The sequence below is a fragment of the Gigantopelta aegis genome, chromosome 4 (genome assembly GCF_016097555.1).
Source record: "Gigantopelta aegis isolate Gae_Host chromosome 4, Gae_host_genome, whole genome shotgun sequence".
Lineage (NCBI taxonomy): Eukaryota > Metazoa > Mollusca > Gastropoda > Neomphalida > Peltospiridae > Gigantopelta > Gigantopelta aegis.
This window is the reverse complement of record NC_054702.1, coordinates 72,180,585-72,197,930: the sequence shown is the minus strand read 5'-3', so window position 1 is coordinate 72,197,930 and position 17,346 is coordinate 72,180,585. Positions and strand designations below refer to the sequence as shown.

Sequence of the window (17,346 nt, the reverse complement as noted above, 5' to 3'; positions counted from 1 at the left end):
AGTTGAAAATTAATGGAGACGTTTAAAGACATGGACCTCTGTCAGGTCAAATATAATATATCTTAATTTATTACCCCAGCAGGCATTCAAAACGGGGAAAATAAAAATCATAATTTCTCAGAAATTATCATGCATTGGTTTAACGTACACTACTATTGGACAATTTGACGCCAACAAACCAATCACCTTGTCGGTACTAAATATGACGTCATCACGATTTGGCAAAGCACACACATTGATGTCACGTTGTTTAAAGCATTTGCGTTTATGTCTTTGTGGTTTCAGTGTTAAACTTGTAATAAAATGGTAGTTTAATGCAATTCATTCTAGATTTTTTTTTACAGAAATTTGGGTTTTGAAAATTATCTGCGAACCGTGAATAAAATACAAAGTTAAAGCAATACCCAGAACAGAAAAGTAGTTTACGTCGTTTCTATATATGTGTAGCTGATATAGGCTATATAAAAAATAAAGACTTTAAAAAAAAAAAAAACCCACCAAATAGCTGGGGTAATGAATAGAATAACAAACTCGGTACCAGTTATTATCAAATTTGTGTTCCTCATGAAATAATTTTCACTTGTCAACCGCTAAAGCTTGTGACAAGTAAAAATTATTTCACTCAGGACATAAATTTGATAATAACTGGGAACTCATTTATTATCCTCTATTTAGTATCTACATGGTTCAAGATATTCAGGGAAATATAACCAGTATGACACATATGTGTCATAATGATTTCACGTACACATCGAATGATGTCAATTTGAGAAGCGACGTCATAACTTAATGTAGCTTCTCCAGTTTTGGCTCTGTGTAGTCGCTTACCAAAATGATGTCATTTTGTCATCTCCTTCTAGTTATGTTTGAAACATTTTGACATGGTCCTTGTTATGGTATTTGTAAAGAAAATTATGAATAATGTGGATAATAAAGAAATCATTACACTCGCATGTGAATCATACCGATTTTACAAAACTCATGTACTACCCTCGCTCTCATTCAGGCAATACAAGAATCCTGACAGTCGTTTCATAAAATCAGTACGATAAACAAGCTCATGTAATAATCTCTCTAAAATAACCCCAATATACAGTTATTTAAGTGAACTACATGTATGTATATAGTCCGTTTTATAAATGGAGAAAACAATGTCACATGTACATGTCGTGGCTTCTTTCTATTCAAAGAGTTGCTTCAAGTGGTACTAGTAAGGGAATTACAGTACTGAATACTGTTGAATAATTTGTCAAGTCTGCAATAAAGTACACACAATCATGGGTTGAAACATATATGCAGTGGTTTACTGGCCAGTTGGTCTACAGGATGAGTTAAATTAGAAGTCATAGCCAAGTAGTCCCCTACCGGTCCAACCTGAGGAGACTAGGTTTCATTACCATTCTTCTGTCCATCACTATATGTTTGTCCATATATAGTTTGTCAGACTATTTTCTCCACAATCATATTGAGCTGATATTTTGTGTACAGCTATTTATTTAGCATGTACTATATACAGATCATTTGACTTTCATGACAATTTTCTAGTTATTATTGCCCTTGAACTTTGGAGATACAAACATTTGTTTGGCCCAGTTAGGGGATATGTATTGCTTTAGCAGTATTCTTATTATTTTTAGGAGTAGGAATCTATTTTAAAATGCTATTGACTGATTTTTGTTTTTCAATCCCTGCCTTTCACCCCAAAAAGAGGATATATTTCTAGAAATGTTTTTTGTTTTTATATTAGATAAAAATAAAAAATAAAGTATTTTTCTGAAATTGAGTTTTATTACTTTCTCTTGCAGAATTTTGTTGAAGAATTACTGAAAAAGGCAAACACACTATAATGTAGCTTTATCTATCTTGGCATGTGTGGAAGTGTGTGCTGCATCGTGGGTATCCCAGTCACCATCATCGTCGTCTCAGTTCTGGAGTTACCAAGGAATCATCATCAGACACTAGTGTATCTACAGACCATGTGCTCATCATCATCGTCATCATCAACCTCATCATCATTGTTATTGCCGCTACATCACCATCAATGTTGTGGTAGCATCTACTTTGATATTATCATATCTTGTATATAAACCTTGTCATCTTTCTTATCATGTAGATCAGTATTACAGCGGCTGGAATACAAATGAAATACAACTGATTTCGTCCAGATCCATTTTGCTGTGCTTTTTTTAATCTGTACTTTGTACAGACAAACCTCTCTGGTGTTGTCTCAACAAGCATTTTATCATGATTACCTCCCTTGTGAAATCAAGTTACTTCCCTTCTGGGTGTGACCACAAATTTTAATTTTTGCCAATATTTATTGTATTTGTATTCATTCTCAAAAAAACTGCTAATAGTGTGTGTACAGTTAGAATACAACATGAAACACATGTATATAGTTTAAATGTATGATAATTTATCACGTGTACAGTCAATCAATAGATACACACTAGCAATAATTTCCCACCCTAAAAATGACTAAATGTTTTTATTATAAACTTATTGTAAAGATATACTACCCATGCTGCCTGTCTCCCCCATCCCAGCACAGACACTAAGTATCTACTTTTAAAGACATTAGCTAAAGATGGTAACGGTAAATGTTATGAACTTTTTAAGTTTCAGTCCTATATTTTATTACTCTCGGCAACAATCTCAGTTCTGTGCACAGCATTTACAACTGTGGGTGGGGGATGGGTTTTTTTAGAACATTTGGACCATCAACAGCAAAAAGTCATTAAAAACAGAAGCAAACCCCAATATGCACAATATTTTTTCTTTTTTTTAAATCCAAAGGAAATTATGGTGTAATGTGTACACACCTAGCGCATTCCCAATTGTCTAGATATGGGTCTGAGATTTTTAGTTGTCATATGTTTGCACTGATGTGTGTGCACAAGTTTACAACAACAATAAGGCAGCAAAGCAAATCAGGTTTCTGACATCATAGAAATATAACGAACAAAAATCGTGTCATGTCTTTAAATGGCATCAACCAATGAAAGCAAATGCATTCAATCTAATATTGTCTGTATTTTGCTATCAGACCAAAAGTTACAGTTTCAAATAAAGGGAAACAAGTACACTTATAATGTTTTAGTTATCACACAAAAAATTTGAAAAAAGGTGTATTATCTGAATTAGTGTTTGTGTCTAGGGAGAGTGTTTGATGGGGCAATTATCTTTTTATAAAACCAAAAAAACAAACAAAAGTGGAACAATCATTGTATGAAAATGGATGAAAAAATATATTTGGAAATGCAAGCTTACTAGATGGTTATTTTCATAGCTGAATTTACAATTACTGATGCTGGTAATACATTTTAACTTTAGGTCCGAGATAAGTTTTCCTTAGTTATATGTATATGTCTTTTTATTTGAATTCCATGAATACACTTGCCAGCACCATTAGGAAATCCAATATAATTTATGTAGGAGAAATACACGCATGTTGTAGATTGGAGTTATTACTTTTTATGAGTAACTTATATTTTAATAAGAACTGTGTGTACAGCAACCAATCTTTCACCGGTTTGGTGTTATTGTTTTTATGATATTGAACTCTGTTATTGTTTTTAAGAATCAGTGCCAAGTGTTTGTGTTAATTAGCTTATTTATAGGTGTACAGTAATAAGCAATACAAAGACAAACCAACATAGAATGAAAGGTGTAGTTCATCACTGGATGTGCTTTTTCTAATTTTCATTTTTTTCTCTAATTTGAATTATTTATTTTATTTTATTTTAAATATAGATTTTATTTTATTACTTAGCTAGCAGAGAATGCCACTTAAAGGAAATTTTATGAAAATATTAAGAATATTATGGCCATTATAAATGATATTATATTTTTTTATTTTTAATGAACTTATTCTATCAGATTGGCTGTTCTCCCAAACTACCAAGAGTTATAACCCCTTAATTTTGAATTTAGTGACTACCTTCAGTTGGTGGGGAGAGAAAATAAAAACATATATATGTTACAGAGAATACATATTATTAAGGATTATATATAATGATGCTTCGATGTTATCACTTGTGTTTTTGATAGTTGAGGTAATAAAAGAGATTATAACAAAGAAGTAGAAATTTAGTTTTAGATCTATAATTATTGATAAAACAATTTTAGGGAATATGTATAAAATAATAGACTATATTTCAATTCTTATGTATAAAAACTAAACTCTTCTGGGATTATACATAATTTCTGAGTGAATCAGACATTGCACATACAGGTATTACCTAAACATTATATGTATTCTCTGTAACATATTGATATTTTAATAACAGACAATAAAAAGAGAGGATTGGTCACTTTAGTTGATGAAAGAAAGTTAAAGACTGGCTTAATAAGATTTTATATTGACATATATGACACATGTACGCAGACATGTTTTATGAGTGCTGAATAAAATGTTCTATTCAAGGGGAAATAACTTTGCAATTTTTAATCTAATTAATATTATATATATGCAAATTATTGATGTCTACTCAATATATTATATCAGCAACAAGACTATAAATCATTTTTGATCATTAGTGTTTGCTCTATGAGTCAGTATTTTTTATGTTAGATTTATACAGCTGTAAAAAAGGGCACTATTGAAAATCAGATACATTATGGATGTTTTATGTGTTATCATGGTCAACATGTTTGTGACATTTTTAGAAAAGGCAAAATTTTAGTTTCATTTATAGACCTGTTGCACCCATAAAGTGAATTGTGTGTTTGTGTATAAGAATTTCCACTGATAAATATGACTAAAACTGTGTAATCTACACCGGCCCAGACAATTTACTATTATGCAAGACGAATCTCTCCTATGGAAATACTGCTGCTCTTGCAAGAATCTGCTGCACTATGTTCATTTACTAATTTCAGAAGGATAGATTGTAATAATTGAATTTTCATGAGCTAGCATAGCCACTAGTCCTTGATTTTAGTTTGTTAATTTTGGATATTTATTTTGGTTTAGTACTATATTACATAGATAATATTCTCTTGTACTCGGTTAAACAATTGTTTTGTTTTGCTGTACCATCTCATGTACTTTCCTTCTTTTAGTTAATATTTTAGCCCTTTGCACAGGGTCTTTTAATGAACACTTCAGTAATTGTATCTATATAACATATTAATATTAATAAATTGTATAGACACGCCATAAAAATCACAAGAAGCCCCTTTTACCGTTTTTATGCCACATTCTTCAGAAGTTAAGACTAGTCTGTCACTACTGAGTGTGGACTTTAACAGGATGAAACAAACTTTGGTTTGTTCAGTAACAAACTAACTTTTACATGGGTTAATCAGATTGTATGATTTGATTTTAGCCAATAGGGTGAGCCAAATAGTTGCACATGTGAGCCAAGCCGTAATACACGTACTTAATGAACTGATCTTACCTCAGTCCATATATGAACACACATAGATTTTCAAAGTACATGATCACCACTGGCATGCATGAAATAAAAATGTTCTAAGTTACATGGCAGTATAATGAAATGGGTTTTTTTTTTCTTTTTTAGAAAGGTTCTCATTCTTTATTAGATATTGAATAGAGCTATTATAAAACATTGCAGCATTGCACATGTATGCAGTCTGTATATCGTTTTAAAATAGTCACAAACGTAATTGTTTGTATAACATAAATTAAAATTCACAAATTTCACTAAACGTTTTGAAAATTGTGCATACATAACTAGATGGCTTGTACTATTGGTAAAATCAAACTGTTGTTGACCAGCCCTTGATCCTTGGTACAATGTATATGCAAATTTAATGACAGTTTGCTGTTAAACAAAGAAGTGTTCGTTTCATCTTGTGAAAATGCACACTCGATAGCGACTGGCTGTATATTATTTTATAGACGCAATCTTGAATATATATATTTTTAATTTAACCATGTAGAATAGATCATTCACATTATTCCATCAATTGAAATCCTTGAGATGTAGTCACCAATCTATGTCATTTAAATGTATTAAAAGTCATGTCATATCACGGCAGGCGACTGTATACGATGATATGTGAATACACACAAGTAAATTGAAACTATTGTTGTGTTTGTATATAGCATTAGGAAACAATGTTGTGAAATGGGGAAGTGAGAATGGAACTTTATTGCATTTTGTCTTGCTCATGTTACTAACTTGGCTTATCACTGAGGAAATCCTAACATTTTGTTTACCATTTTACTGCTGAAGAATGTTTGTTGGGTCATACAATTTTGTGTTGAATGTATATTATGTAAATTATTTCCTTACATTGTATTTATATATGTATTTTTCTTTATACTAATCAGTGGGTTGTTTTAACATATATGTTGCACCTATAAAATTATGATCAAGTCTTTATGTTGCAATTATTTTTCGTTTAAAAAAACCCCAATTGCATTGTAAAATTAATTTTATCATTTTGATTCTATTTTGATGGCTAAAAATTAAAAAATAAATCCTCTCTTGATACATGTATTAATAAATTATTAAATTACATTTCATTTTATTTTAATATAGATCTGGATACTTATTTTATTCTCGGTTTATGGCTAAAGAAGAAAAACAATACTTGATCTTAAGAAAATAGTAAATTATGTTTCACTTTGTATTTCATTTTATATAGTACTGACACATGGTGAGAAATAGTCGTTTACTTAAAAGTAAACTTTTATTATGTCTGACCAAATGCACTGTCACATTGCATAATATTTGTGTATTCACTATTACTCATGCCACTGGTCTGATGTTTACAATTTAAAAAATATATATATTTTAATTAAGTTTTAGTGTAGAGACATCTTCAATATTTTTCATTCATTGTAATTTGTAAGTTTACAAGGGGGACAGTTGCACCTGCATGAAAAGGTATGCTCTTTTACCTTGAAGAGACCCTCTATTACTGTGTCATGCTTCCTTTTGTACTGCCATCCTACTTACTTTAGGTTGCACAAACCTGCACATTCAAAATTTAGAAAACAAATCTATTTGTAAGAAATATTTGCTTAGCAAATAGTAAAATAGTTTTAATTGGTGTGATTTGGAGAGATTTTGCTTTCTGGGTTTGTGGGTGTGGGTGGTTTGGGGGTTTTTTTTTAGGGGTTTTTTTTTTTGTTATCATCCTGTCTAAAGACAAACCAGTTTTTATTTTGTTCTTGAATCTGTTGTTTATGAATCAGATCAGTTTGTTAATATTTAATTACTAGGCAATATTAGTGTGATTTAAAAAAATTGAATGTTGGTTTATTTGTAAATGGCATTGTCCTATATAGTCTGTGAAATGATGAAGGCAAAGCTGCTATTGAAATGTTGGTAGAAAATTAGTTGTGATGGACTTGCAGTTAGTTGTGTTTAATTATTTTAATATGATCATTTTGTGAAAGTAAAAGATGTTTAGGCATTTTGCAAGATATTGTCTTCCCCATTTGTTTCCATATATGCCCACAATGATGAAGATGTCAATTAAAATGTGTTTTTTTGATAAATAAATTATAGGAAAATGGGCTAGTATGTTCTACAGACTTTCTTTTTTTATATCGTCTAAGAAAATTAAAGAAGTAGCAAATCAGATGTGTTTGGGATAAACTGCTGTGTTAAATTTTGTTATATATTTACTAAAGAAGATGTAGCGTTTTAATACAGTAAAACCCCGCCAAACCAGACACCCTTTGGTCCAAGAAAAATATCTGGTAGTGAGAGGTTACACTGTAGTTTATTTTTATCAGTCTGTGTGAAACCCTGTTCTACTGTTGACTCAGATGACTGGTTTGAATTTGTGTGTGTTTGATAGATTTTATATTATAGGTTTTTTTCTGAAATGCTGAGGCACTTTTAGTAGCAAGTAAAAATAGATCCACCTCAAAGGGGTAAACTCTCAAAATCTGGAATATAAATTCTCAAAATCTCAGGAACCGCCATATATGATTTGAAATATGGGCTTAGGTATATCACAAAACTTTTTTGTTAGGGGTGAAGGCTCTAGTATTTCTAGATGGTGTGCTCTGGTTTCATGTTCTCATAAAGAACATCAGGCTTTCTGCCAGAAAATAATTTGAGGGTACGTGACCCTATTAAGTGGTTATGGGTTTGAAATGTTTTGAAATTGAACATTGGATTTCATTCACTTTTCCAAATGTTAAATAGCAGTTCTCAAATTTTAATTTTTATAACCATAAAAAAAATATATATCCATTAATTTGCAATATTTTAGGATACATACTTTTACCCTCCATAACCTCTGGCAGAAACCCTGAATATTTTATAATTTTTTATTGTTATATATGCAGGGCACGGAATAATCATATTCCAGTCATGAGAACCCAACTTTTAGTACACCGTTGGTTGGATAATGATTACAAATGCATTGTCACTACTTTTCTCAGACTAAAAGTCAGCAATAAAGTGAATCTTCTTGTTGAGCCTGATCTTGTTTTATTTATCTGAAGATATAACTTACCATGGAAACCACCTACTATTGACATAAACGAAACGAATCACCCGACATGTTTAGCACACATCTGTCCATTAATGCAGACTCCACAGACATTTCAGTAGTAGTCTGAACATGTGCTTCAATGATCTTGTCAGAATTGTGCAAGTTCTGATGGAAAACCATATCGAAGACAGTAGATTAATGTGATGTAAAGTTTTTGCCCGACACACCTACCAACTAATCAGTTTAGAGTCGCGATAATGTCAACAGTCTTGTCAGTAGGTGTATGCTGAGATATAAGAACCCACTTGACCACAATTGTGGTAACGAAATATTTTGAATTTCTATGCCCTGTGTATGTTGTAGGAGTTGGTTGGTTGTTTGGGTGTTCTTGTTTTTTTTTTTGGGGGGGGGAGGGGGTGTTAGGGTTTGTGGTGGTTTGCTATCATAATTTGTGCCTTTTATGGCAGCAACATCCCACTGTCTTCATAAGGAGATTGTAATTGTCTGTTATCTACGTAATATCTATATTTACTCAGGAATGGCCATTTTATATAATCATTGTATCAAACGGCTACAGTAAAGATTGATATTGTGTAGATAGTATCAGATTGCAATTCTTGGAGTTAAGGCAGTAGGTTGCTGCCGAAATGTTGGGCAAAAATTGTGACAAAAGTGATGAAGTGTTTAAACTTACCAAGAGTGTGATTTTTGTAGTGGTTTGGGGTTGGGGTTTTTTAGTTGGGTTTTTTTTGTGGGGGTTTTTTTTTGGGGGGGGGTGAGGGAGGCATGTTTTATATTCATTAAATATAGGTTTTATAAGCAGATTACCCAATACTTCATTTCAGACAGAAACAAGATGCTAAAAATAAAGCACCTCTTCAAGAATATTTCATATTTTACATAAAATTACTTAGTATATAACAAGTGGTTGGTTGGGGGAGGGGGGTTATCACCAGATTAACCAAATGTATTTCAGATAAAAATTAGTGGATGGAAATGTCGCACCTCATAAAGAATATTTTGTATTTTACATACAATTGTATAACAAATTCAAAATTTAAAGATTGTAGTACAGTTTACTGATATTGGTATTGGACACATTGTGGGCTTATGGAACAATATTTTCTGCTGTTTTGACATAACTCTGTTTATGACCAGTTACATGTGCCATGGCTGTTAGTAAATTATTCATCACTTGAGGATCCCTCAAGGAAATGTTTTATCTCAACACAAATAAAAAAATAAGTTGAAAAAAATAGTGTTATTTGTGCTTTTGTGTTGTCATTGTCTCTGTGATTATGACACAGTAATGTGTTTCTCTTTTCTTTAACCGTTTTTCCATAATATCAATGTAAAGTGGGGTTTGAATGACCAAATTAATTATTTTGTTTCTCCGTGGGCCACGGAATCTTCTCACCAACTTTATTTGGAAATGCTCTAGTAGAACTGAAGAAATTACAGTATTTTCTTATATAATTATAGTAAACTTCACCCCCTCTCTGGGAGGGCGCACCATTAATGACATTGATATATTAGATAAATCATCTATTAATTTTTAAATATATGAATACTATGCCGTCGTAGCATTTCTGGAAATTGAGAAGAAAAAAAAATTATTGGCTTAATTTCCCCCTTTTTACATATAGTCTTACATAGGAAGCCAGATATTTTGTTCCATCCCACAGACAGGATAGCACACACCATAGCCCCTGATCCACCAGTCATGGTGCACTGACTGGAATGAGAAATGGCCAATGGGCCTACTGACAGGTTTCTACATGTGCCAATGATGCTTCCTGCTAAATTTTGATGGAATTGGTTCAGTGGTTTTGGAGAATTAGTTAAAATGCATTTCTCTATTAACTTTAGAAAAGCTTTGCCCCTACCCCAGAGACAACAGAAGACCTAACATTATTGACTTTAACAAGTGAGATAACCATCTGTTAACTTTTATATATCAGAAAATTATGTTGTTGCATTTCAGGAAGTAGAGAAGGTTTTGGGATTTTTATTTGCTTAATTTTTATCTTTTGAGCTTCACCCCTCGGGCCCTTGGGAGGGGAGTCAGAATGACCAAATTCACAAATTTGTTTTTGCATGTGCTAAGGAAGCTTCAAGCAAAATTTCCTTGGAATTGGTCAAGTAGTTATGGAGAAAAAGTTGAAGAAATTAGTTTAAATGCATTTCTCATAGTGAAACTTCACCCCACACCAGGCACAAACATTAATGACTTGAACAAATTGGATAACCATATGTTAACCTTTGCATATGTGAAGACTTCGATTATAGCATTTTTGGAAGTAGAAAAGGTTGTGTGTTGTTGGGGGTGGGGGGGGGGGGGAGTATTATTTGCTTGATGTTCCCCTTTTGGGAGTGGGGAGTCAAAATGACTAAATTTATAAATGTGTTTATCCATGTGCCAAGGAAGCTTCCCACAAAATTTGGTTGGAATTGGTCAAGTAGTTCAAGAAAACTTTTAACGGTGCTCGACGCCGGACAAAAATAGATCTCTATATTGTCACCCAATCATTCGGTTCTTTTAAAGTTTTTGATAATTTAAATGTGTAGTACTTACATTTTATTATTTAGAATATTAATTTTCAAACATCTGAAGTGGTTCTTGGTCATTCGGATTTTTGTAATATCCCAAAATGCGTTTTTCATCATTTTAAAAACGTACGTTCGTCTGAAAAGTAATGGCTATCTAAACAAACTAGTTATTTTTAGACAATATTTCTTCGTTTAAACATGACATATTTTTAACTTCTCTCTGATATATTTTTATCCAAACGTGTTGCAGGTTTGTAGATTAACTTAACTTAGTGTACATTTTCTAGGGTTGAACCTACGGTCTGCGCCTTTAATTCGTTTAATTTGCCCCTTTTGGGCCCTTTCCCAGGCCCCGGTGGGTGTGTGTGTGTGTGTGTGTAAATTACCAAATTTATGCATTTGTTTCTCCATGTGCCAAGGAAGCTTTCCACAAAATTTGGTTGGAATTGGTCAAGTAGTTCAAGAAAGACGACGGACGAAAATGGATATCTATATAGTCGCTGAAGCCTTCGGTTCAGGTGACGTAATAAAATGTTGGTCAAAATTACATTTACGATTATGTTACACGCTACCAGCCAAAACAAATTTATACTAATCAGGGCGTAGCGTGATCTGGACCTTGGGGTGGGGTGGGGGGGGGGGGTCGAATATGAACCAAGTGAACTCTTTTTCTATTTTGCTTTGCAGCACCAGAAACTCCTTATGTATAAACCTGTATGTTTTAGTTCTGAAAACGGACCATTTGCTTCAGCCTACTCCCCTGATAATCTTGGCATTTTGTGGTATTTGAAAAAAAAAGGTGTTAAGGGTTTCTAAAATCGGCACGACACCCTTCAGCAGATTGTCTTGGGTTCGTTTTAAATCAGTTAATAAAATCCAGACAAAAAACCCATCGGACAAAACTCCAACAGATATAACCCTCACAAACAAAACACCACCGGACAAAAACACCAAATGTCTTATTTCAAATATGGTGCAAATTGTTTATGTATAGACTACTCGTAAAGTATACGATTCCGGTGGCCTACAAACGTCGGCGAAGTTCTACACTGCCTTTTCAGGAATGAAATATCTTTCACACAAGCAATGCTGCCGTTCACACAAGATGGTCCATGAACAAATCAAAAACCTGTGCAATGATCGGCACCAAGCCCGCAATTCAATAGCTCCTAGCTGTTGGTGTCTGTGTCAGGTTTAAATAGATGCAATGTGTATACATATGATAACCTGTGCAATAATCGCCATCAAGCACGAAATACTGTTAAAAAAGTTCTAGGTGTAATGTATACTACTCAAAAGAATTTAAGGGTCAAAAATTTATAACCAAATAAGTTTCAGAGTGTATTAGATTGATGATGTAAACTACACCAATTTTTTTTTTTATTGTTCTATATTTACAAAAAACCCACAAATAAACGTCACTGTATACAAGAAAGTCACATGACATGCTGTCAAAGTTGAAGGTTGTCAAACATGGATTTTACACATTAGAACATTCGTTTAATAGTGTGAATCCACCCCTGGCGCGAATACACTCGACACATCGTTGCCTCATGCTGTTGATCAGACGTCTGAAGAACTCTTGGGGAATGGCCTGCCACTTTGCCATAAGAAGTTGACCCAGATCATGAAGGTTGGCCGGAGGGGCATGGTTATCCCGAACTCTCCTGCCGAATTCGTCCCAGGCGTTCTCTATTGGGGCCAAGTCAGGCGAATATGCTGGCCAATCCATCCTGGCGATACCTTGTTGTCTAAGAAAGTCCGTTACCACCCTGGCGCGGTGGGGTCTGGCATTGTCATCCTGCAGAACTGCCCCGCCGCCAATCTGCTGAAAGCCTGGGAGAACCAACGGCCGGATAATCTCATTCAGATAGCGGATTCCATTCAGATTGCCATCCACCACATAGAGGGGGGTCCTGTGGTGGATAGAGATGCCGCCCCACACCATGACGCTGCCACCACCGAACCAGTGACGTTGTCTAATGTTAACGTCAGCGAAGCGCTCCCCAGGACGACTGTAGACACGAACCCGACCGTCGTTGAACTGAAGACTAAACCTGGACTCATCAGTGAACATCACTCGACCCCACTGAACACGTTGCCACCGCAGATGTAGCGTGCACCAGTGACGTCTGGCCGTTCTGTGACGTGGTAGGAGTGGTGGTCGAACAGCCTGGCGACGGCAGCGTAGATTATTGGCTCTCAGACGATTGCGTATGGTTTGATCAGACACTCGAGTTCCAGTCGCAGTCCGCAGATTGTCACGTAATCGGCGTGCAGTGGTTGTGCGTTGACGTAGAGCCATATTGGTGATGTAGCGGTTCTCTCTATTTGTAGTGCTTCGGGGTCTTCCCTAACGTGGACGATTTCGAACAGAATTCGTTGCTTGGTACCGTTGCCACAGTCGGCCAACGACACTCTGACTGACACCAAGTCTCAGAGCAACATTTCTTTGCGTATTGCCATCCTGAAGCCAAGCAATAGCCCTTCCTCGATCTTCGATAGTCAGCTGAAGTCGTACCATTGTCGAATTTGTCGTGTGCACCGTACACGAACGCAAGCTCCAATTATACGGAAATTCAGCATTGGGAACATGGAATACACGTGCAAAGCGTGCAAATGAAGCGCTTTGTGAAAAAGCAAGTTATGGGCACTTAGCAGACCTTTCGCTTTCGCCCTAATTTACGTGCAAATGTAAGCATGTTTTCGCCATTAGAACTAGTCGACAGTGTCAATGACAGTGGATTTTAATTCATTTATGGGTTGCTTAGACCCACTTTCGTCAAAATGGAACAATACCATGCGTGACATTATGGTCTAGCTAATATAATTGACATTCAGAAAATAATGTCGAAAATATCGTCTGACCCTTAAATTCTTTTGAGTAGTATATATACATTACCTGTGAAAATGACCTCGTCATAAGCGTAGTGATGGAAAAGAACCTCAAATTCGAGCAAACATTTGAGATATTCGGGGGGAAATGTACTAACCTGAGACCTTTTTATCATGTATTTCCATCATTCTACCCTCAAACTTAGTTGTAATCCTCATAAAAATGCGTTTGCAACCTTATATACCCGTTTGGTAGTAATGATAATATGAATAAATGATGTTATCCAGATTAGAGCATTTTTGTTAATTCGGACAAGATCCAGCCTACACTCCCCCCCCCCCCCCCCCCCAAAAAAAAAGGAAGCCCGTATGCCTATGCAAACACTGAAATAATTGCAATCAGCATCGCTCGCATCACTTGCTTCCATTTAAAATAAGATTTAAAACCCTATTTACCAAAGTTCATGCTCTCTGCCACATTCATATCTTGCACACAAGCACGCACGCACACACACTTGCCCTCTTGATGCTTGGCAAAACAATAATAATAAAAAGTAAAAACAAAATACGTGTTTCAATATTTTTCACATTTATTCAACAAGTACAAAGAGACTTCCATGTAAAAAATAATGAAAACATTTTATACGTACGACTTACTCCTTAATATCAAGGACAGAATAACACAATGTTCTTTCTATACATATACAGAGTTTTGTCTATGGTCATCACTGCAGATTCATTAGAATTCCATTCTTGACCACATTCACTGGAAGCACCATGAAATCGATGACAAATTGGTTAAAATGTTAACTCAAACTGACATTTAAAAAGCAGACCATACATCCAGCGCAACACGACATGCCCCCCAATAACAGTGATCAAAGCTTCTCTTTTTTTTTCATTTTAAAAGTTGTATAAAAAAAATGATGCCGATGCATCAACACAATTCATAAACGTATTTTAATAATAATAATAATAATAGTTTTAGCATTTAGTAGCATCTTCTATCGGACTCGGGATATTTCACTTTCAACTCTTCCTTGAACCGTCGGAAAAGCAGACGATTTTTGTTGAGCTCGTCCTCCTTTGTTTTGTGGAATTCTTTCGGCTCCTTGAATCCATGATGCACAAGAAAAGCGTTATTTAAAACAGAAAACTGGAAGCCGGCTATGTGCATCTCGCAAACCTGAAACATAAATAATTTGACAAAATGTATTAGTGATAACTAACGAACATTATTGATTAAATTAACTCGAAGATTCGTCGTCAATTTAAACGAGACGGCGTAGACAGTACGACCGGTACTTTTTCATTTATATAAATATTTGGTTTAGACTGACAGAAAGATTGTAAGCAACGCTTTCTTTCATTCTTGAGAAACAGACATGTAAAATTTATATGTAATGAAACATCTCCGATATCGTAACTATTACACAATGGATTACCCGATGATCACTCAGAACTTGTGCCAAAGTTAAGCGTTACAATCTTATTTCCATCTCACTTTATACGCGACGCCCCAATTGCCTGATAATTACATGTACATGCATGTTTATACAAAATTACTCGAATTTCAGCTGTAAGTTCAAGAAATCAACCGAATTTCCAAACTCAAACTATGACGATGCCACCACCCCACCAACCCGTCCTTTGTTTGCTATTCTATTTTGAAACACCAGTAACTGCCAACTTTTATTTGAGAAAATGTGTATTACTGACTAATTTCTTTTTAGTGTTTACATAATAGTTCACAAGAACAGGTTTTGTTTTTAAAGCTTTCTGATTAGCGGCAAATATTATTACGGTACGCATTTTGTAAATGCATCCACACCAAAAAAAAAATCAAGATTATGAAGGTCAAGAGTGGCGTGCATGTAGCCCTTTAAAATATGAGCAAGGTTGGTGAGACCCTTATTTGCTACGGCTACACCCACCCTTCCCACTGCTATTTGTATGTTTACACCGCAGGCACCAACCTGACTTATTCTGTTGAAACCGTATTGTTTAAACCGTTCATCGTAATCTGGAAGAGACTTGTCTCCGATGAAGAAAGGTTCCCACGGGTCTTTCCAACTCAACGAATAGGCCACCTCTAACCTAGTCTTGGGCTCCAGCTTCTTCCACCGTTCATACTGTGTCTGCTTCTGACATTTCCAACAAGCAGTCCTGTAAAACGGACGAACGTTGCCTTTACCCCACTGGATGAGCAACTCGGCTTTCTCCGATGGAACGTCAATGTCCGTTTGAACTTCAAATGCAGGTAAAACAAAAGCAGTTTTTAGTGTCTCGGTGCCTACAGTTCGGACGGTTTTAAAAAACGAATGAAAACTTTGTTTAAGCTTAATGGACGGAAGCATGTCTATGTCGATCATCAGTACGTATGGAGTTTTGGTGTATCTGATTGCTAGGTTTCTCAGAAGATTATGGGGAAAGGGGATTCCACCAATATCGTAGTTGCTACCGAAGGTCGTTCCCAGATCCAACTTTTTATCACAAGTTGCTTGGATTGTCCAATTGCTGTTAATGCTTACAGGCGTTCTATCAATTGGATACACCAAATGAAAAGATGTTGATTGTCGTATTTGTTCATTGCACAAGTGATAGTAAGCTATGTTATACAGAACATCATTGACATCAGTGTCAAACGTGAATACCGATACAGAAACGGGACCACCCCACCGTCCCGTTAAAGGAACAAGGTAGTCGAGATGGTTTGAAGAACACTGTGTGACAATAGATAACTCATCGTCTTGTGACGACCGATCTGCACGAGGTAGGACAATGTTGTCTATTATATGATAAGTGCCACTATTGTCCAGCCGATGGGAAGTACGTATCCGTGCCTCCATGCTTTTGATCAAAGATTTGAAGAATAGGGTTTTCCGCCGATCTCTTTGAGGCAGCTTCGTTTTTTCCAGCCAGTCTTTGGATTCAAAACGAGCTATCATAATCATGTGGAGTATTTGAAGAAATATCACAAGTATGACTAATATCACAATTAGCTTTCCAAACTTAAATGATCGGAGTGAACGTCTGAACCTCATCATTGACAATGAAAATATCAACAACATTAGCCTACCATTGTCTTTGTTTAAGTTTGCAACTCGCAGTCATTATATCAGCCATGTTTAATTTAAACAACACTTAAACTAGCTTGAAATAAAGAAAGAAGTGGAAAATGACAAAGTGCTAGCTGTGCACCCAAATTATAAATTCAGCAAGGTACTCCATCAACAATGTAAATTGTCATCACAGATTCGTTTTCATCATGTGTCGGTCTACTTTGACTAACAGCCAATCACTGATCGCGAATGAAATGTGGCTGCAGTCGGATATTTTCTTTGATGTCAGGTGGAACGAGGCACTTGATCTCAATTCAATAAGTTATTAATGCTGAAGCTATATTGCATGTCCATACAGATCCATACGAAGTGCCCGAATAATAAATATATTGCGAACTCTAGCACTTCCATCTATTCAAAGGGCCAAGTCGGCAAAGTAGCCTTGATGTTTGTAAGAAGTTTTATTTCCTAA

At 35.1% G+C, this 17,346-nt stretch overlaps 2 protein-coding genes across 2 annotated transcripts in view; one reads left to right on the top strand and one right to left on the bottom strand.

Moving 5' to 3' along the window:
• The window catches only part of LOC121371058 (protein phosphatase 1 regulatory subunit 14C-like), a 69,483-nt gene extending 59,800 nt beyond the window's left edge, over positions 1–9,683 (top strand). Inside the window, exon 5 of the mRNA XM_041496679.1 lies at positions 1,806–9,683. Within this exon, the coding sequence (XP_041352613.1) occupies positions 1,806–1,847 (42 nt within the window). The 3' untranslated portion in view covers positions 1,848–9,683. The remainder of the gene's footprint in view (positions 1–1,805) is intronic.
• A 4,701-nt stretch (positions 9,684–14,384) lies between these two features.
• Positions 14,385–17,331, bottom strand: LOC121372249 (beta-1,4-glucuronyltransferase 1-like). The gene is made up of 2 exons (XM_041498540.1): positions 15,789–17,331; positions 14,385–14,998 (listed from the first exon to the last, which is right to left on the bottom strand). Exons 1-2 carry the CDS (start codon positions 16,881–16,883, stop codon positions 14,804–14,806), a joined length of 1,290 nt encoding a protein of 429 aa, XP_041354474.1. The 5' UTR covers positions 16,884–17,331; the 3' UTR covers positions 14,385–14,803.
• Positions 17,332–17,346: the final 15 nt, after the last annotated feature.